The sequence below is a fragment of the Perognathus longimembris genome, chromosome 3 (assembly GCF_023159225.1).
Source record: "Perognathus longimembris pacificus isolate PPM17 chromosome 3, ASM2315922v1, whole genome shotgun sequence".
In the NCBI taxonomy this organism is placed as follows: domain Eukaryota; kingdom Metazoa; phylum Chordata; class Mammalia; order Rodentia; family Heteromyidae; genus Perognathus; species Perognathus longimembris.
Genome location: NC_063163.1, coordinates 70168606 through 70190272, shown reverse-complemented (window position 1 = coordinate 70190272; position 21667 = coordinate 70168606). Strand labels below are relative to the sequence as shown.

The following is a 21667-nucleotide window of genomic DNA, read 5'->3' as shown; positions in this document are numbered from 1 at the left end:
ACACCAAAATGAGACATGGCCAGGAAAAAAAAATCAATGAGTTCCCTTCTTATCGATTGAATCCGTCCTCAGGTGACAGAAAAGTTGAGAACTGTGAACTAAGAACCTCAACCTCATGTCCGATTTTTCTCTAATTGTCTCTCAAACACTCACTGCCAATCTCTAGTGGCTTCTAGAACCCTCTAGAGCCATGCAGCATCTTCAATCTGCAACCAAAGTCTTCTCTGACACAGAGTTTTTGGCTGGGCAGAGGCTCAAACCCTCAGTACCTTCCAGAAAAAGAGCAGCAACTTCTTCATTGTGTAGTGGAGAATACGCCTCCCTCCTGTAGTACCAGCTATCTGGTCCATAGGATCTCAGTCAGAAAGTGCAAAGGGAATTTCTGTGCCAGGGCCCAGTCACCTCCAAAAGATTTTTTTTTCCCAGCCACTTTACTGTGGAGGGGCAGCAGAAATCTATTTAAGCCAAGCACTGGTAGCTCACGCCTGTGATCCTAGCTACTTAGGAAGCTGAGAGCTGAGGACCACAGTTCAAAACCAGCCTAAGCAGGAAAGTTTGTGAGACTTATCTCCAACTAACCACCAAAAATCTGGAAATGGAGCTGTGCCTCAGCTGGTAGAGTGTTAGCCTTGAGTGAAAAGCCCAGGAACAAGATCCTAGGTCCTGAATTCAAGTCCTAAAAGTAGCACCAAAAATAAAAAAGAAAGAAAAGAAGTAGTAAAAGAATTCAAAGGGCTGGGAATATGGCCTAGTGGTAGAGTGCTTGCCTAGCATACATGAAGCCCTGGGTTCAATTCCTCAGCACCACATAAATAGAAAAAGCCAGAAGTGGCACTGTGGCTCCAGTGGTAGATTGCTAGCCTTGAGCAAAAGAAGCTAAGGGACAGTGCCCAGGCCCTGAGTACAAACCCCAGGACTAGCAAAAGAAAGAAAGAAAAAAGAAAAGAAAGTGAATTGAAATAAGCAACATAAAGCCAATTTAAACATTTTTGAAAACAGACCACTGTCTTTCCCAGAGAATGAATAGTGCCCCCCTCACTCTGGTCAAAGAACTTTTTTCCCCCATTTTCCCCATTTTCTTCTTTTCTCCCTGCCTGCTCTCCTGGTCCCCTTGCAGAAGCAGCTCTGAGCAGTGCAGACAAATGCTGCCAGCAACCAGGTGTGCCGATCAATCATGCTGCTCAGTAGGGAACAGACGTGCTAATTGAGCACCACAGTGGCCTTTTTTCTCTTCAAGGCTAAAGATCAAACCATGGTTCTTGTGTACAGCTGGCCCAGCATTGCTCTCTCCACTGAGCAGCACCCCCACCCTGCAAAGCAGATCCAAACACAGGGCCTTACCCACCCATCCCACCAAGAGATAAGTGTGTATCCTGATCTCAAACCAGGACCGTCCCCTAAGAGAAAGATGGTTCTGGCTCCGTGCAGGTGTGGCTCTGTGCAGGTGTGTGTGTGTGTGTGTGTGTGTGTGTGTGTTGAGCAGTTTCATGGAGATACAGTTCCCATACCAGGCAACTCAACCACTTCTGTGTGCAATCCAGTGACTTAAATGTGTTTATTAAATCACATCATATCCATTCACTGTTTTGTGTCTGACTTAACCTGAGCAGAGAATTTCAGGGTTTTCCCATGTTGTAGCATGGATCACTACTTCATTTACTTTCTGGGGGAGGAGAGGGCAAAACTGAGTTTTTAACTCAAGGCCTTGTGCTTCCTTCCTGGGGTGTTCTGTCACTGATCCAGGTGTCCAGTCTGATTTTTGCACTGCTTATCTTTTAGATAGGGTTCTCACTTCTTGCCCAGGTTTAGTGTGTGGTTGAACCACCACTTGCCCATTTTAGGCTTTCCCCTGGGGCTGGGATGACAGATGAATGCCACCATGCCCAACCTCTGTTGGAGAAGTGGAGTCTCTTGTACTTTTCTGGGCTGACCTTCGACTGTGATGCTCCTGATCTCAGCTTCCTGAGTAGTTAGGATTACAGGAGTGAGCCTCAGCTTATCCTGCATTTTCTTCATGGTTGAATAATGCTTTTATCATATGGGTGCACTGCCCCCCTGATGTGTATCCATTCATCAACAGATAGACAGGCATATCCAACAGTATCTGTGGAAATATATGGGCACTTCCTGGAGGCATGGTAACTTTTTTCTTTTGCCAATCCTGAGGCTTGAACTCAGGGCCTGGGCACTGTCCCTGAGCCTCTCTGGGCTCAAGACTAGCACTTGAGCCATAGCACCACTTCTAGCTTTTTCTATGTATGTGGTACTGAGGAATTGAACCCAGGGCTCCATGCATGCTAGGCAAGCACTCTGCCACAAAGCCACATTCCCAGTCCCTGGTAATAGTTTTAACTGTGAAGTACCACACTGGAGCCTGAGTATTTTGCAGGATAGTGACTTTTCAATCTACCCAAAGACTTGCAGCCCAGGGACATTGGTGGCTTTCGTTGGCCTGGCAGACAGACTTCTAAAGACACTGGGTAGCCACTGTTCTCAGGATGGCTGTGGTTTATTTTAACAAGGTATGATCAAACATACAAACTCAGAAATGGTTGTCATGTAGCAAGATATTTAAACCTACAGTTGCCTCCTGACCAAGGTCATTTGGAAGCAGAGGGAAGAGGAGAAGATGATGAAGAGAAGGATGAGAGCTAGTTGTTTATTTTTCTATTACTGGGGCTAAAAGTCAAGGTCTGATGCCTGCTAGGCATAGTGCCCCACCACTTGAACCACATGCTCCCAACCTTGGTCCTTTCATTGTTTTTGTTTTTCAGATAGGGACTCATGCTAACTCAACCTGGCTAGCCTCCAATTGACCTGTCTCTGCCTCCTGAGAAACTGGGATTGCAGGTGTACACCACCACACCCAGCAGGCATGAGCCTTTATGGCAATTTCTATAGGAAAGTATGGGGGAGGCAGAGTAAGCAGATTGAAGATGGGGTAGTTCAGATCCTTTCATTAGGCCTCGGAACATAGGGGTAGGGGATGGTTGTCTGGTTCTAGGGCTTTAGGATGATATGAGCAGGTGGATCATGATCTGCTGTGTGAGGTTGTTGGGATTAAGCATAGTGGTACACAGATGTAACCCCAACACTCTGGAAGCAAGTGCAGGAAAATGGCAAGTTTGAGGCCAGACTGGGCTCCCTAGAAAGTCCCTAGCAGGCCAATTGCCAGTGTTCACATCTGTAGTCCTAGCTACTCAGGAGGCTGAGATCTGAGGTTCACAGTTCAAAGCCAGCCTGGGCAAGAAAGTCTAAGAGACTCATCTCCAATGAACCACCAGAAAACCAGAAGTGGCACTATGCCTCAGTGGTAGAGCTCTAGCCTTGAATGCAAAATCAGGGATGGCATGCCAAGGCCCTGAGGTTCAAGGCCCAGCACTAGCATGAAAAAAAAACCAAACAAACAAACATGATTAAAGCAGACTCACAACTTACTTCCTGGGTTGTGCATTTACAGAGAGAATAGGTTCATGACACACCATCCTGTGACATGAAAACTTGTCTTCTGAATCATATCAGGAAGCTGTCATGGTACCTTTAGCACTCAAAGACCTTAGAGGGCTGGGGGTTGTTGCTCAGGTGGTACAGGCTTGACTCAAACAGCAAAGCACCTGACTAGCAAACCAAGGCCTTGAGTTCAAAACCTGGTACTGCCCAAATACATTTATTACTTTTTAAAGATTCTTTCAGGCTAGCAGTGCCTAGACTTTGTCGTGAGTTTGTAGTGACTATGACTAAAGAAGACTCCACTTCCCTTGGTTCAGAGCCTGGTTCCCAGGAACAATATGTCACCCTGCCAGGCAGCTGGGCAGAGGCAGCATTTCAGGATTTGTTGCATATTTGTACTTTTAGCTCATAATTGCCAGGGTGGAGTTTCGGATGCTACACAGATTGGCAGGAAGTACCTGCCCTGTAGACTTCTGCCATGTAGACTTCTACTTGGGATCTTTTTGGGTTTTATGCATAGGCATTTGTAGATGAGTGACATTTTCAATATCCTCACCCACCATAACAATAGATACTGTTTGCTATTCACTTGAGGTCACTGGGAAAGAAATGTCATTTTCCCCACCCTGTCCTTAGTAAGGAATGAATAGAGAGTCAGGTGTGGTGGTACACACCTGTAATCTCAGCATCCAGGAGGCTGGGCAGGTGGATCAAGTGCTTGAGGCCACTCTGGACCACATAGTGAGACTCTGTCTTCAAAAGAAATGGCTAGCCAGGCACTGGTGGCTCACACCTGTAAGCCTAGCTACTCAGGAGGCTGACATCTGAGGATCACATTCCGAAGCCAGCCCAGGCAGAAAAGTCCATGAGACTCTTATCTCCAGTAAACTACTCAGAAAAAGCCAGAAGGAAGTGGTGCTGTGGCTCAAGTGGTAGAGCACTCACCTTGAGCCCCAAAAAGTTCAAAGATGGTGCCCAGGCCCTGACTTCAAGCCCCAGGATTGGCAAAAAAAAACAGGGTGACTGGGCACTGGTGATGTATGCCTGTAATCATAGCTACTCAGGAAGCTAGGAAAGTGGCAGATTAAGGCTAGCGTGGGCAAGTGTTTGAGAGACCCCATCTTAACCAATATTCGGGTGTGGTAGTACTTACTCATCACCAAGTCCAAAACAGCTGGTGAGGGGAGAGCAGTGTGGCTCAAGCTGTAGAATGTCAGCCTAGCAAGTTCAGGGCCCTACATTTAAACCCTGGTTCCTGCTCCTCCCCTCCAAAAATCAGAATGGAGCAGCTGCTAGTAGAAATCTGTTGGAGCTGTAGCTTGGTGGGCACCTGCCTCTCATTCACCAGGTCCTGGCGGCATCCTGACAGTCAATGTCCTATTAATTATCTCTGTGCTTGGGTGTTGCGGGGAGGGGTCCCCTGAAGCCAGCCAAGCTCACAGCTCCTGTTCTCAAGATCACAGGTGATTTACAGCCAGCACAAACTGCTCTCCACTCTCTACCCCCTGCTAGGAGCAAGAAAGATTTATTTCATTTTATTTTTTTTTTATTTTATCATTTTTATCAAAGGAGGGGGGGGGAAAAAACCCTGGGCCATTTCCACCCTACACGTTCACAGTTGGTGACCAATAATTTCCCTGTGCTCCATCCCCAAGGCTCCAGCCAATACCACCAAGGAAGGCTGCAGCTTCTTCCAGAAGGATCCCAGAGGCATTAAAAGACACTAGGTGGGGTGCAGTGCAGCCTGGCAGAGCAGGCATAGCCGTGGAGCCCCCGAAGCACACCACCATGGGCAGCGCGCACTCCAAGGGCAGCGATCGGCCCGGGGCCCTGCCCGGACCCCCCGAGCTGTCATTTTACAGCTCTTTTTCCAGGAAATGGAACGACAATGTCTTCTTGGATAATGAGCTGCTGACCTCGAAGATCCTGTCGGTGCTGCGGCCAGGGGCCGAGCGTAGCCTCCGGCCCGGCACCCTGCGCTATCCCACACACTTCCTCAACTCCAATTCTCTGCTTGCCTCTGTCGCAGCCTCGCTGAAGGAGCAGCCGCCACGGGCCACCCTCCTGTCCCATGGCAGCCCGGGCCCTGCCAGGAATGTCGGCATGACGGTCGCTCAGAAAGGGGGACCCCAGACAACAGTAAGCCTGGCCGGAACTGGCTTACGACTCGGGTAAGCCAGGTGGTTTTCCCCCACCATCACCACCCCCTCCCCTCCCTCCCTGGCCATGCTTGGAGAAGTGGGTGACACTCATTACCCACCTGGCCTCATGGAGAGGGTTCTCACACACACACTCCCTGGACTTCAGTCTAGGGGGAGGTGGATTCCCCATTCCTGGGTAATTCCTATTATCACTTGCTGTGTCCCATCCATGCTTTTAGATCTATAGAAAACCAGGGGTTCCTGGGGTATTGGGAGAGCTGGGAGGAGGATGTTGGGGTCCAGCACCCTGGTTTCTATTACTCCCTGGCTTTTCCACAGGGGTCCCCTGCACTTGGCATCCCAATGGCTGAGGCACCGGTCCTCTCTAGATACTTCCTAGATGTGGAGGAAGCTACTAATTATTTTTCTCTGTGAAACTCTCCTCCCTCACTTCCTTGGATGAAACTGTGCCCCAGCCCTAGCTCCTGTACAAAAAATTTTATGCACCCCTATGTCCAGTAAAAAGCCCACTGGACACTAAACTTAGTCCTAATGGAAGATGCCCCAGTGTCATATAGTTCCTTTGTTTTTTATTGTTTTTTAGTCTTGTTTGTTTCCATGATGAGGATAGAACCAAGGGCTTTCCACTAAGCAGCAACCCAGCCCAATGGTCTTCTAGTTTATTTTATCTTATTTATTTTTGGTGCCAGTAGTAGGGTTTGAAGTCAGGGCCTGGGCACTGTCCCTGAGCTCTTTTTCTCAAGGCTATAGCACTTTACCACTTGGATCCACAGCTCTACTTCCACTTTTCTGGTTGTTAATCGGAGATGAGAGTCTCAGGGTCTTTTTTTTTTTTTTTGCCTGGGCTGCCTGTGAACCGTGATCCTCAGAACTCAGCCTCTTGAGTAGCTAGGATTACAGGCATGAACCACCAGTGCCCAGCTTGTTTCCTAGTTTATGAAAGTGACCTATAGGAAGTGGTGTTGTGGCTCAAAGTAGTAGAGCACTAGCCTTGAGTTGAAGAACTCTGGGACAGTGCCCAGAGTTCAAGCTCCAGGACCAACCAAAAAAAAGAAAACAGTCACATGAAAGTGAGCTATAACAAAATTAAAGCTGCTACTGGAATCTAGAAAGTTCTCTGATCATATCTAATCAGATGGAATCATCTAATTTGCTTTCATACACAAGAGATTGTGTGTGTGTTTTTCATTTTCCTTATTTATACCTTGGTGCTGGGGCTTGAACTCAGGACCTGGGCACTGTCTCTTAGGTTTTTTGCTTAAGGCTGACACTTTGCCAGTTGATAGAAGGTAAGAGTCTCCAATTTGTCTGCCCTGCTGGCTAGATCCTCATATCTCAGCCTCCCAAACAGCTAGGATTACAGATGTGAGCCACCAGCACCTGACTGTGCGCGTGCACACGTGTGTGTGTGTGTGTGTTATACATCTTTTGACTTAATGCTGTTGATCATTTCCCCTTAGATCAGCCACAGGAGAGATGGATGAAGCTGACTCCGTGTTCCTAAAACTGAAGCAGGCAGCTGACGACTCTCTGTCACTTACACCTTCCAATGCAGACTCAGTTTTCCTGGAAGGTAGGCTTAGCTGTCTCCTAGGAATGCTTCCAGTCCTGGTGCATGGTGGGAAGCTCCAGGCCTGCTTCAGTGTTTACACAGGGGAGACATAAGGTGAAGTTCTGGGGCTGGCCAGCTGGGTTCTGGGCCCTTACCAGCATCTCTCATCCTTCCCCTAGATCCCTATACTGCCTCACTGAGGAGCGAGATTGAAGCTGATGCCCATGAGTTTGAGGCTGAGTCCTGGAGCCTGGCAGTGGACTTGGCATATGCCAAAAAGCAAAAGAAAGAGGTGGTGAAGAGGCAAGATGTCCTGTATGGTAAGGTGCTACCATGAGGCTATGCCTATGTCTTCTCTTTGCCTATTTTATTTCCCTAATTACATGACTAACCTCCCTGGAAACCCTGTCACCTTTGTCCCCTGCCTACCCCACCCCAGGGCTGTCCAGCATCCTAGACATAGTCAGGGAAGGACTTCATTAGCACCAGGCCCTACGGACAAGCCTGGCCTGGTACCCAGATTCAACTCTCTCTTACCTAGGTGAGGGCTGCCTCACTGGATTTGAGCTTCTCCCAGGTACTCCCATTCACAGGGTGGCTGAAAACAAGTGCTTATTGCTGCCCAGTAGGTTCTAGAAACTGGGGTGTACTCGATCAAGAGGCCTACAGATAGCCTCTTGTTCCTGTGTCCTCACTGTGGAGGAAAATGGGAGAGATCTCTGGGGTTTTTTTTTTTTTTTTTGGTGCCAGTCTTGGGAGTTGAACTCTGGGCCTGGGCTGCTGTCCCTTAACTTTTTGTGCTCAAGGCTAGCACTTTGCCACTTGAGCCACAGCTCCACAGATGTGCACGTTTGTTGCCCACAGACATGAAGTTAGTTCCTTAGTACAAACCTCTTGATGGAAACAGTTTTGAGATAGCTTTCATGGTTTCAGACATGAAACCTTCCCAGGGCTTTGATTTTGTTTATGGTTTGTTTTTGGTTTCGTAGTGTTTGTTTATTGCAGTACTTGGTTTGAACTCAGAGCTCTATGCCTGCTAATGCTCTACTACTTGAGCCACACCCCTAGCCCTAGCACATATCCAGGCCTCTCTTTTCTTTTGGCCTGGGACTCACAGAACAAGGCTGGAGAGGATGGAAGACCAGACCACAGAAAAGATGAAAGAGGGGCTGGGAATGTGGCTTAGCGATAGAGTGTTTGTCTAGCATGCATGAAGCCCTAGGTTCGATTCTCAGTACCATATACACAGAAAAGTCTGGAAGTAGAGGTGTGACCCAAGTGCTAGCTTTGAACAAAAGAAGCTCAGGAACAGTGCCCCAGGCCCTGCATTCAAGCCCCAGGAATAGGGGGGGGGTAAAAAAAACAGCAAAAGAAGGCATAGTGGTATATGCCTATAATCTCAGCTACTCAAGAGGCAACATTTAGGAGGATTGTGGTCATAGACCGACCCTGGACAACAGAACAGAACAAAACAGGTTTTTGTGTTTTAAAAAAATAAAAGTTGGGTTTCAGTGGCACACACCTGTAATCTTAGCTTCTCAGGAGGCTGAGAGCTGAGGATCACAGTTCAAAGCCAGCACAGGCAGGAAAGTCTGTGAGGTTATTGTCTCTAATTAATCACCAGAAAGCCAGAAGTAGAGCTTTGGCTCAAGTGGTAGAGTGCTATCCTTGAGCAAAAAGCTCAGGGACAGTGCCCAGGCCCAAAGTTCAAGCCCAGTACTTGCACAGAAATAAAAGATTAATTAAAAGGAAAAAAAAAGAAGGAGTAAGAAATGTCACCACCCCACAAAGGCAATGCCTTAGCTGGAGAGCTTGCAGAGGCCAGAGCAGACAGCAGCACTTGGCAAAGGCCCAACAAGACCATGGGACTGGAATGGGTCAGTCCTGCTGAATGTCCTCCACATGTCCCCACAGAGCTGATGCAGACGGAGGCACACCATGTGCGGACACTGAAGATCATGCTCAAGGTGTATTCCCGGGCCCTGCAGGAAGAGCTGCAGTTCAGCAGCCAGGCCATCAGCCGCCTCTTCCCCTGCGCCGATGACCTGCTGGACATGCATGGCCACTTCCTGGCCCGCCTCAAGGAGCGCCGCCTGGAGGCCCTGGAGGAGGGCAGCGAGCACAACTATGTCATCCAGAAGATCGGGGACCTCCTGGTGCAGCAGGTGGGCGTGACCAACGCGCGGGTGGGCGTCATCTGTGCTGTGGTGGGTGTGGCCAGGGCTGGGGCGGGCACACCAACCTCTGCCCTGTCGCCATTCTTTCCAATCAGGAAGAGACCATGGCTCCAGCTCATCAGGACACCCACGGTCCTGAACCCCTTCCAACCCACATTTCCCCTCTTAGGGACAAGTGTAGACCAAGATGTCCTCATCTTAGCGAGGCTGTGCTTTTCTTTGGTTGGTTGGTTTGGTTGGTTGTGATTTGGGGATGCTGGTGGCTGTCTATGATGGTTAGAAGTATGTTCCATGGGGGTGGTCACCTCAGCCTTCAGGGTTGGCATAGAACAAGACAAGAGTCCCTTGGCACACTCACTTAAGCTCACACCAGTGCCCAAAGCATCCTAGATCAGTCAGGATGACTTAGGGGCTTGGGATTTGGCACAGGGTGGGTCAGGACACTTGCCTGGCATGAACAAGGCTCTGAGTTCCATCCCCAGCACCTTAAGAGAAATAATAAATTCATCATTGCTATTTGGCATATTGTTTTTTGTCTTGTACTATATTTTGCTCTTTTTTTCCATGCTCATGCATGTGGTATGTGTGTGTATCTGTGTGTGTGCGCACATGTGTGTCCGTGCGCATGCATGCGCACGTATGTGTGCCTGTGCCCACTGGTTCTAGGGCTTGAATTTAGGGCCTGGATATTGTCCCTGAGCTTTCTCCCCTCAAGGCTGGCAGGCACTCTACCACTTGAGCTATAGCTCTACTTCGGCTTTTTGATGGTTAATTGGAGATAAGAGTCTCATGGACTTTTTTTTTCCACCAGAACATCACTTTATCTCATGGACTTTCTTGCCTGCTCTGGCTTTGAACCATGATCCTCAGATCTCAGCTTCCTCCTCCTGAGTAGCTAGGATTACAGGTGTGAGTCACCTGCACCTTTTTCTAACAGTCATTGGCCTAAACTTATTATTTATTTTCTCTTGGGTCTCAGGAAGCTTTCCAGGCCCCAGTGCAGAGCCATCCCACACTTTGGGGGTACCTTACTCTGAGGTGATGATAGTCCTTAGTTGAAGATATTTATTTACCTTAGCACCATCAACTGAACTCAGAGGAAATGGACCTTTAGTCTTCTAGCTCCATGACAGTGACCTTTCCCTTGCTCTTCCTCTTCCCCATCAGTTTTCCGGTGAAAGTGGGGAGAGAATGAAAGAAAAATACGGGGTATTCTGTAGCGGCCACAATGAAGCCGTCAGCCATTACAAGTTACTGCTGCAACAGAATAAGAAATTTCAAAACTTGATCAAGGTAAAAAAAAAAAATAAAGAAAGAAAGAAATGTGTTTGATTTAATTAGAATCTTTTCTTCACTGTACATTTTTCCCCAGAATCACTGCATCTTGAGATTGGACAGTTGTAAAGTTTAAAAAGTGACGGTGCATCCACACATTTGTATATTTGGGGGGGGGGGGCTGTTGGCTGCACAGCCTATTTGAACTTGGCTTCTTGTGTTAGCCACACCCCCCACAATTTGAGCCATACCCTAACCCTCCTTTTGTGTTCAGTTAAAGTTTGCATAGAGAGGGGCTGGGGATATAGCCTAGTGGCAAGAGTGCCTGCCTCGGATACACGAGGCCCTAGGTTCGATTCCCCAGTACCACATATACAGAAAACGGCCAGAAGCGGCGCTGTGGCTCAAGTGGCAGAGTGCTAGCCTTGAGCGGGAAGAAGCCAGGGACAGTGCTCAGGCCCTGAGTCCAAGGCCCAGGACTGGCCAAAAAAAAAAAAAAAGTTTGCATAGAGAGATATAATATATTATATACATACGGGTATATTTCTTTTTATTTTTTAAGGTTAAGTAGCTGGGCCCTGGTGATTCACAACTGTAACTCTAGCTACTCAAGAGACTGAGATCTATGATTCACAGTTCAAAGCCAGCCTGGGCAGGAAAGTCCATGATAACTCTTTATTTCCATTTAACCACCAAAAAGCTGAGAATGGATCTATGGCTCAACTGATAAGACTACTTGCCTTGAGCAAAAGAAGCTCAAGGATAGCACCCAGGCCCTAAGTTTAAGCCCCAAGACTGGCACCAAAAAAAGAAAAAGTCAGGTGCTAGTGGCTCACACCTGTGATTCTAGCTACTCAGGAGGCTGAGAACTGAGGATCGCAGTTTAAAGCCAGCTCAGGAATGAAAGTGTGTGAGACTCTCATCTCCAATGAGCCACCAGAAAACTGGAAGTGGTGCTGTGGCTCAAGTGCTAGAATGCTGGCCTTCAGCAAAAGAAGCATAGGGACAGCACCAAAGCCCAGAGGTCAAACCCCATGACTAACCAAAAAAAAAAAGAGAGAGAGAGCTCAGGTGGGCTGGGAATGTGACTCAGTGGTAAAGTGCTTGCCTAGCATGCATGAAGCCCTGGGTTTGATTCCTCTGTACCACATAAACAGAAAAGGCCAGAAGTGGAGCTGTGGCTCAAGTGGTAGAGCCCTAGAAGCTAAGGAACAGTGCCAGGGCCATGCGTTCAAGCCCCGGGACTGGCAAAAAAAAAAAAAATTGCTCAGGGACAGCACCCAAGGCCAAGTTCAAGCCCCACAACTGGCAAGACAGAGAGAGGGAAGAAAGGGAGGGAGGGAGGGAGGGAAGGGAAGGAAGGCAGGCAAGCAGAGTGTAGTCAGGGTACTGTCCTTGCTACCTATGCAGCCTGAGATATCCATGCAAGCCCTTGGGGGTAGAATCTGCCTACCAGCATCCCTTGAACTATCTGGGTGACACAAGAGACTCCGTTTTTCATTATCTCATGAGTGGCATAGACATAGTATTGCTGTGTAGTCCAGGCTTGCCTGGAATCCTCCTGTCAGCCTCTTTGAGTGCTGAGATTACAGATGTGCACTACCAGGCCTGGCTACAAGGTTCCTCTGGAGAAGCTGGCCCGCCCAGGGAACACCCTCCAGGGCCACATGTCCAGGGACACATGTATAACTCTTTAAGTCACCATCCCCTTGCTATCCCCATTTGTAATCCTGGGCTCGTGATCCTCCTGTCTCAGCCTCCCAACTGCCAGGGGCTCAAGCATGGACAACCTCACCTGGTTCTTGGTTCCTCCTTAATAGGTTTTGGAGGGGCTTGGTTGGCCCCGAAGGTGGATGGCCTTTATTACTTTTTTGTTTTGTCCATCATAGGGCTTGAACTCAGGGCCTGGGTGCTGTCCCTGACCTCTTTTGCCCAAGGCGAGTGCTCTACCATTTGAACCATAGCTCCACTTCTGGTTTCTAGTAGTTCATGGAGATAAGTCTCATGGCTGCCCAGGCTGGCTTTGAACTGTGATCTTCAGATCCCAACCTCCTGAGTAGCAGGATTATAGGGGTGAGCCATCAGCACCTGGCTCTGGATGATCTTTATGCATATTTAGGTATCCAGCATGCGTCCCCAACATAGCAGCATAGAAAAGATCCCAACAAGCTGAGACTGAAGGATCCCAAGCTGTGGAAACTGATCATAACTGGTTAAGACATTCACACCGATTGGTTTTTTCTGTTCCATAGAAAATCGGCAACTTTTCCATCGTGCGGCGGCTTGGTGTGCAGGAGTGTATTCTCCTGGTTACCCAGCGCATCACCAAATACCCGGTGCTGGTGGAGCGCATTATTCAGAACACAGAAGGTAGGCGTGCTCCCACTGCCTTGCCTGCCAGGGCGATGCACAGTGGTCGCAAGCCACCAACTCCACATTTTAGTAATAGGTTCTGCAATTCTCCTTGGAATCCTTTGTGCTGAGAGCTGGGGTTTCCTACCCTGGCAAGATGGGACCCTCAGCATGTGAGGGCAGGGACTGAGTCTCCTCTGCTTATCAGAACCCTAGCCCAGACTTCATCTCCCAGGTCCTGAAGCCCTTCTGTGCCCTGGCTAAGTGGATAGAGGATGAGCATGCTTGCTTACCCAAATATGCCCAAAGACACCTTTGTTTATTTTTATTTTATATTTTTTGTGGGTTATGGGGCTTGAACTCATGCCTAGGCACTGTCCCTGAGCTCGTTTACTCAAGGCTAGCACTCTACCACTTTGAGCCACAACACCACTTCAGTTTTCTGGTAGTTCATTGGAGATATGAGTCTCATGGACTTTTCTGCTTATGCTGACTTTGAACTGGGATCCTCAGAATTCAGCCTCCTGATAGCCAGGATTACAGGCATCTGGTTATTTATTTATTTGTTTTGTGTATGCTGGTCCTGGGGCCTGAACTTAGGACCTAGGTACTATCTTTCACTCAAGCTTTTTCACTCAAAGCTGGCACTGTAGCACTTGAGCCACAGTTCCACTCACAGGCTTTTGCTCTTAACTAGAGATAAGAGTCTCATGGACTTTCCTACCCAAGATGACTGTGAACTACATCCTCAGATCTCAGCCTCCTGAGTAGCTAGGTTTACAGGTGTGAGCCACAGTCACCCAACCTAAAGATTTGTTTGTGCATGGCGACCATGTAAGTCGAGGATGCTCCTGTGGTCCACTGGTGACAGAAACGTGTCATTCAGGAGTCCCCAGGCCAGGAATGGTGACCACAGCAGCCATATCTCCCGTGGATTCAGGAGTAGGAGGAGCTCATCAGGGTCCCAACAGGAGGTGGAAGGCAGCTTTTGTCACTCAAATTACACTTTTAGCTTCAATGTCCCACGAAGTCTTTCCTATGTACAAACTAAAGCTCTGGGCTATTATTTATTTTGGAGAGAGCCATTTGTGTCTCAGGAATTACAGTTGAGAGATGACCTCGAAGGGGAAGTATCCTGAGCAGTGACCCCTGAACACAGCTCACAGATCCCAAGCCACCCATAGTGAATACACACCCGTGTGCTCATGAGGCAGCCCAGAGAAAGCACTAACTGTGCTGTGTGTGACAGCTGGCACAGAGGACCACGAAGACCTCACCCACGCCCTGAACCTCATCAAAGACATCATCTCCCAAGTGGACGCCAAGGTGAGCGAATGCGAGAAGGGCCAGCGTCTCCGGGAGATTGCCAGCAAGATGGACTTGAAGTCCTCCAGCAAACTCAAGAATGGGCTCACCTTCCGCAAGGAAGACATGCTGCAGAGGCAGCTGCACTTGGAGGGCGCCCTCTGCTGCAAGACTACCTCCGGGCGCCTGAAAGGTAAGGCCAGGCCTTGGCCACCTCTGCTGGGGAGGGTGGGGGGTGAACACTTGGAAATGGGAGGATGCCATCTTGGAATAGAAGTACTATCTTGGGTGTGATACATGCCATCTTAGTTGGCAGTGGATCACATCCAAACAGGCAATAGGGGGCTGGGGATATAGCCTAGTGGCAAGAGCACTTGCTTTGTATACTTGAAGCCCTGGGTTCGATTCCCCAGCAACACATATACAGAAAATGGCCAGAAGTGGCGCTGTGACTCAAGTGGCAGAGTGCTAGCCTTGAGCAAAAACAAGCCAGGGACAGTGCTCAGGCCCTGAGTCCAAGGCCCAGGACTGGCAAAAAAAAAAAAAAAAAAAAAAAAACCAAACTGGCAATAGGGCAGAAGAAACAAATAAGGACACACACACAGTGTTTGTGCTCAAGGCTGGTACTCTACTACTTGAACCACAGCTTCACTTCCAGCTTCTTTCAGAATTCATTGGAAATAAGAGTCTCATGGACTTTCCCACCGGCTGGCCTCCTAAGTAGCTAAGAGGACAAGAGTGAGCCACTAGCACCCTGCAGGATGCACCAGTGTGTTCATACGGGGACATGGCTCCAGGGCTGGCTGGAGGTCACGTGGGGACAAACACCAGACCTCCCTGCTCACTGTAGTAAAAGGCAGGGTAGGAGCGTCTAGTGGCTCAGGGCAGAGAGAACATGCATTCCTTGAAAAATCAGAGCAAGGGACACAGGAGGCTGGGGCATTATGACAAAAGAGAACCATGTGGCACAGTGGTCTTGCACGGGGCAGGAGGCCAGCCTCCGCTCCAGGCATGTTATACCACAGCCACCAAAGGGGCATCTAAACAGAGACCGATATCCCTCAGTGCCACATGCATAGTGGGAGCCAGGAACACAGGGAAAAGGGCATGTCAGACAGAAGACTTCAAGGCTGGGGGAGAAGTAGGTGCCTGAAGGCCCCCTGGGATCAGGTGACTACCCTGCTGCCCACGGGGATCCAGGTGGCAGCAGAACCACTTAAGCCCCAGCTCTACTTCTGCTAAGCCATCCCTATGTGCATTCTCCTCAGACATCCTTGCTGTCCTGCTCACTGATGTGCTTTTACTACTGCAAGAAAAAGATCAGAAATATGTCTTTGCATCTGTGGTATGTATCCATCCATCGTCCCCATCAAAGGGTCCTGCCTATTGGGGATGGCCCCATAAAAGAGCTGGTGGGGTCTGGGGGATTGCATCAGCAAGACAAGGGAACACAAGCACACCATTTGGAAGGCATACTGAGTTAACGTGGTACAAACCAGGCCCTTCTGGAAGATTCCTGCTAGGCTGGAAAATTTGCTAGGGACCAGAGAGCCTCCACTCCCAGTTTCTTGGTGTTTCATTGGAGATAAGATTGGACTTTACTGCCTGGCCTGGCTTTGAACCTCAGTCCTCAGATCTCAGCCTCCTGAGTAGCTAGGATTATATAGGCATAAGCTACTAGCCTGATTCCTGGGTACCTTCACCTGTCCCCAAGACTGGTGATCCCAATGCTGCTGAATGCATGACCTTTCCCTCCCTCCCTTCTTCCCCTCAGGACTCTAAGCCGCCTGTCATCTCTCTGCAAAAACTCATCGTGAGAGAAGTAGCCAATGAGGAGAAAGCCATGTTTCTGATCAGCGCCTCCCTGCAGGGGCCTGAGATGTACGAAATCTACACCAGCTCCAAAGAGGACAGGAACGCCTGGATGGCTCACATCCGGAGGGCTGTGGAGAGGTACTCCATTGTGTTCTAGAGTTCCTCCCCCATGCTTCTCTTCTCATCCTGCCTTTGGGTCCTGTCTATCCACTTCTCAAAGCTATCCAGAGGGGGCTGGGAATGTGGCTTAGTGGTAGAGTGCTTGCCTAGCATGCCTCAGTACCGCACAAACAGAAAAAGCCAGAAGTGGCGCTGTGGCTCAATGGTATAGTGCTAGCCTTGAGCAAAAGAAGCTCAAGAACAGTGCCCAGGCCCTGAATTCAAGCCCCAGGACTGGCAAAAAAAGAAAACTATACAGAGGCGAGGCCCTGTGACTGACACTTCTCATCCTAGCTACTCAGGAAGCTGAGATCTAAAGATCATGGTTCAAAGCCATCCCAGGCAGAAAAATCCATGAGACTCATCCTCAATTAACCACTGAAAAAGTGAAAAAGCCAGAGGTGGACCTGTGGCTCAAATGATAGAGCACTAGCTTTTTTTTTTTTTTAATATTTTTTTTATTATTAATTGAACATAAATTTTTTTACAAGGTGTTGTGCAAAGAGGGTGCAGTTACATAGTAGGGCAGTGTGTACATTTCTTGTGATATCTTACAACCTGTTTTTCCATCCCTTGGCTAGGTCAGGTAGACCCACATGCAATATACAATGTATCAAGCACATATACAGTGTTCACAGACTTGGTCTCTTCTGTCTCTCCGTCTCCCTTTGTTAACAGTCATATATCAGGGAGATCATGCCCCTTTGTTTTCTGTGTTCTAGGCTTGTCTCACTCAACATTATTTGTTCGAGTTCTGACCATTTCCCTGCGAATAACAATATTTCACCATTCCTGATCGCTATGTAGTATTCCATTGTGTATAAGTACCATATTTTTTGGATCCATTCGTCTGTGGAGGGGCATCTGGGTTGTTTCCAAATTTTGGCTATTGTGAATTGTGCCGCGATAAACATGGAAGTACAAATGTCCTTTTGATATTTTGGGTTTTGCTGTTTAGGATAGATGCCTAGGAGTGGTATGGCTGGGTCATAGGGTAGGTCTATATTGAGCTTTTTGAGAAACCTCCATACTGTTCTCCAAAGTGGTTGTACTAATTTGCACTCCCACCAACAATGGAGAAGGGTTCCTCTTTCCCCACAGCCCCTCCAGCATTTGTTGTTTCCTGAGTTCAGAGTATAGGCCATTCTAACTGGGGTGAGGTGGTATCTCAGGGTTGTTTTTATTTGCATTTCCTTTACTAGCAGGGATGTTGAGCATTTCCTCATGTGTTTCTTTGCCATTTTTATATCTTCTCTTGTGAAGTCTCTCTTTAGCTCTTTTGCCCATTTCCTAATAGGTTTATTGGGCTTGGAGCGGCTTAGTTTTTTTAGTTCTCTGTAGATGACAGATATCAGGCCTTTGTCTGTTGCTGTGCTGGTAAATATCCTTTCCCATATCGTTGGCTGTCTTTCTATTTTGGTGGCTATGACCTTAGCTGTGCAGAAACTTTTTAATTTGTAGTAGTCCCATTTGTTGAGTCTTTCCCCTATTTGTTGTGCCCCTGGGACTCTATTCAGGAAGTTCCTTCCTGTGCCTATAAGTTCTAGTGTCTTTCCTACTCTGTCCTTCAGTAGTTTCAAGGATTCAAGTCTGATATTGAGGTCCTTGATCCATTTTGAGTTGATCTTGGTGCATGGTGATAGGCTTGGGTCTACTTTGAGTTTTCTGCATATGGCTGCCCAGTTCTCCCAGCACCAGTAGTTGAAGAGGCTCTGTTTATTCCATTGTATGTCTTTAGCTCCTTTGTCGAATATCAGTTGGCTGTAAGAGTGCGGTTTTATTTCTGGGTCTTCAATTCTAATCCACTGGTCTTTTGATCTGTTTTTATACCAATACCATGCTGTTTTTGTTATGATGGCCTTGTAGTAGAGCTTGAAGTCTGGTATGGTGATACCTCCTGCACTATTTTTTTTGCCTAGAATTGCTTTGGCTATTCTAGGTTTTTTGCTGTTCCATATGAATTTATGGATTGGTTTCTCTATTTCAGTGAAGAATGTGGCTGGGATTTTGATAGGTATTGCATTGAATGAGCACTAGCCTTGAGTGAAAAAAATCTCAAGGACAGTGGCCAGGCCAAGTTCAAGCCCCAATTCAAGCCCCAGGACCAGCACACAAAGAAAGGAAGAGAGAGAGAGGAAGGGAAGGAGGGAGGGAGGGAGGGTTAAAAAAAAAAAAAAGAAGGAAACTGGGTTCCAATGGCTCATGCTTGTAATCCCAGCTACTTGGGAGGCTAATAATACCATAGTTCAAAGTCACTGCAGGCAGAAAAGACTCTGAAACCCCATCTCAAGACAGCTAGATACAGTAATGCATGCCTGTCATCCCAGCAGCTGAAGATCTAGGTTCAGGCACACATCCAGGCAGGAAGTGAGACACTATCTTATAAATAACCAATGACAAAACAGGGCTGGAAGGTGTGGCTCTGTGGTCGAGTACCTGTGAGTTCAAATGCCACTTAAAACCAACAAACATAAAAAGGCGAGGAGTAGAAAGCCAGGTGCCTGGAAACAACCCAGATGCCCCTCCACAGATGAATGGATCCAAAAAATATGGTACTTATACACAATGGAATACTACATAGCGATTAGGAATGGTGAAATATTGTTATTCGCAGGGAAATGGTCAGAACTCGAACAAATAATGTTGAGCGAGACAAGCCTAGAACACAGAAAACAAAGGGGCATGATCTTCCTGATATATGACTGTTAACAAAGGGAGACGGAGAGACAGTAGAGACCAAGTCTGTGAAACCAAAAACTGCTTTTCAAATAGTATTCCCCACAGGATTGGGGCAGCGACCTAACAGTATGTAACTAAAACCAAACAATTACTCAACATATAAAGGTCAAAAATTGACCTCTCAGGGGAAAACAATAGCTCAAAAGCTATGTTTGTACATTCATATAAGACTACTGTCGACATATTGTCTAATATCAACATTACATTTAAAGCCCTAGGTGAACTTTCTTGGGCGTGGCCGTGTGGCTACTGTATATATTCTTGATAGATTGTATATTGTATATATGTCTACCTGACCTAGAGAAGGGATAGAAAAACAGGGTGTAAGATATCACAAGAAATGTACACACTGCCCTACTATGTAACTGTGCCCTTTTTGCACAACACCCTGTCCAAAAAATTTGTGTTCAATTAATAAATAAATTAAATTTAAAAATAAAAGCCAGGTGCCTGTGGCTCAAGGCCTGTAGTTCTAGCTACTCAGGATGCTGAGATCTGAAGATCATAACTTGAAGAACCTTAAACCTGTACCTGAAGTTGGGCATGGTGGCACATGCCTATAACCCTAGTCCTGGGGAAGCTAAGGCAGGAAGATCTAAGTTCCAGACCAGTGTGGCCAACTTTGCCTGAAGACATCTTGATGCTTTAAGCCAAATGCATATTACTAGCTCTTTTCTCTTCCCCTCTCTTCCTCCAAGTAAAATCCTTCTCAAAACCTGAGAGGCTGTGCTGGGCACTGGTGGCTCACGCCTGTAATCCTAGCTATTCAGGAGGCTGAGATCTGAGAATCACAGTTCAAAGCCAGCTGGGCAGGAAAGTCCATAAGACTCTTATCTCCAATTAACCACTAACATCCATGTCTGAGGCCAGCCAGCCAGGGAGCTGATGCCATCTGTCCCCTCTCTGCAGTTGTCCTGATGAGGAGGAGGGGCCCTTCAGCGAGGCTGAGGAGGAGAGAAAGGCAGTCGAGGCACGCGCCATGAGACTCAGGGACTTCCAAGGTAAGGGTTTGGCACACAAGCAGGCCCCAGGCATGGTCCCCAGCCCCTCAGTCGCCTCTCTGTCCTGTTCCATTAGTGCTGGACATGAGAGGAATCATCCCATGACCAGTGCTTTGCTGGGAGCTGCCCCGTGTTCTGCTGCTCTGTGGAGCTTTTGGGTCAGAGCTGTATCTTGGAATGGTGACATAAGACCCAAATGCTACCATGTCCCATCTCCTTTGGTTATGTCCCCTGCTCGCTGCCAGAGGTGCCCACAGGGTCCCTGGAATGCACAGGTCCCCACATGCAAACTTACAGAGCCTGGCTTAGTGACTAGAAAATCCAAGGCTTGGATTCAGGGCCTGAGCATTGTCCCTGGCTTCTTTTTGCTCAAGGCTAACACTCTGCCACTTAAGCCACAGCACCACTTCTGGCCTTTTCTATGTATGTGGTGCTGAGGAATCAAACCCAGAGCTTCATGTATACAAGGCAAGCACTCTTGCCACTAGGCCATATTCCCAGCCCTCTGGGTCCTTTTAACCCCTTGATTAAGGTATAATCATATTCTGTTCACCTGACTGGAGTGGAGGGTTGGGTTTGTGATTTTTTTTTTTTTGTCACTTCTGGGGCTTGAACTCTAGGCCTAGGCACTATCCCTGAGCTGCTTCTACTGCTTTACTTTTTCTAAATTAATTTCATTTGTTTTTTGTTTATGTGGCACCAAGGAATCAAAACTAGAGCCTCATACATGCTAGGCAAGCACTCTACCACTAAGCCACATTCCCAGCCCCCTGAGCTTCTTTTGCTCAAGGCTAGCACTCTACCACTTGAGCTATAGCACCATTTCCAGCTTTTTCTGAGTAGTTTATTGCAGATAAGAGTCTCACAGACATTCCTGCCTGGACTGACTCTGAACCATGATCCTCAGATCCCAGCCTTGTGAGTAGCTAGTATTATAGGCGTGAGCCACAGGCACCCAGCTGATCTGTGACTTTTTGAGTATTCAAAATATATAGCAATCACACCATGGTCACCTATCCCAGTGAGCCCCTCCAAATCCACTCCATGTCTGTAGATCTACCTGTTCTGGAAGTTTCCTATCCATAGAGCCGCACACTGTATGGGACCTTTTGTATCTGCTTCTCTCACTGAGCCTGAGTCCCTTCATGTTAAAAAGTCCCATCTTGCTGGGCACTGGTGGCTCACGTCTATAATCCTAGCTACTCAGGAGGTTAAGATCTGAGGATCTCGGTTCAAAGCCAGCCTGGACAGGAAAGTCCATGAGACTTATCTCCAATTAACCACCAGAAAACTGGAAGCAGTGTGGTAGTTCAATTGGTAGAGCCTTGAGTTGAAGAGCTCAGGGACAGCGCTCAGGCCCAGAGTTCAAGCCCCATGACCAGCAACAATAAAAAAGTCCCATCTTGCCCAGTGCTAGTGGCTCATGCCTGTAATCCTAGCTAGTGAGGAGGCTGAGCTCTGAGAATCATAGGTCAAAGCCAGCCTGGGCAGAAAAGTCCAGGAGACTCTTCATCACCAATAAAGGATCAAAAAAAAAAGCCAGAAGTAGAGCTGTGGGTCAAGTGGTAGAGCACTAGCCTTGAGCAAAAGAAGCTCAGAATCAGCACCCAGACCCTGAGTTCAAGCCCCAGAACCAGCCCCCTCACCTCCACCCGGCAAAAAAACAGTCCCATCTTCCAA

General features: G+C 47.9%; 1 protein-coding gene across 3 annotated transcripts in view; it reads left to right on the top strand.

The window, feature by feature from the left end:
- The window catches only part of Arhgef18 (Rho/Rac guanine nucleotide exchange factor 18), a 74398-nt gene that overhangs the window by 45406 nt on the left and 7325 nt on the right, over window positions 1–21667 (top strand). For all 3 annotated transcript variants that reach the window (XM_048342146.1, XM_048342144.1, XM_048342145.1), the window contains 10 exons: window positions 5480–5621; window positions 7073–7185; window positions 7344–7484; window positions 9079–9329; window positions 10509–10634; window positions 12869–12986; window positions 14218–14466; window positions 15542–15618; window positions 16048–16226; window positions 19896–19987. In XM_048342146.1, the coding sequence (XP_048198103.1) occupies window positions 5480–5621; window positions 7073–7185; window positions 7344–7484; window positions 9079–9329; window positions 10509–10634; window positions 12869–12986; window positions 14218–14466; window positions 15542–15618; window positions 16048–16226; window positions 19896–19987 (1488 nt within the window). The remainder of the gene's footprint in view (window positions 1–5479; window positions 5622–7072; window positions 7186–7343; window positions 7485–9078; window positions 9330–10508; window positions 10635–12868; window positions 12987–14217; window positions 14467–15541; window positions 15619–16047; window positions 16227–19895; window positions 19988–21667) is intronic.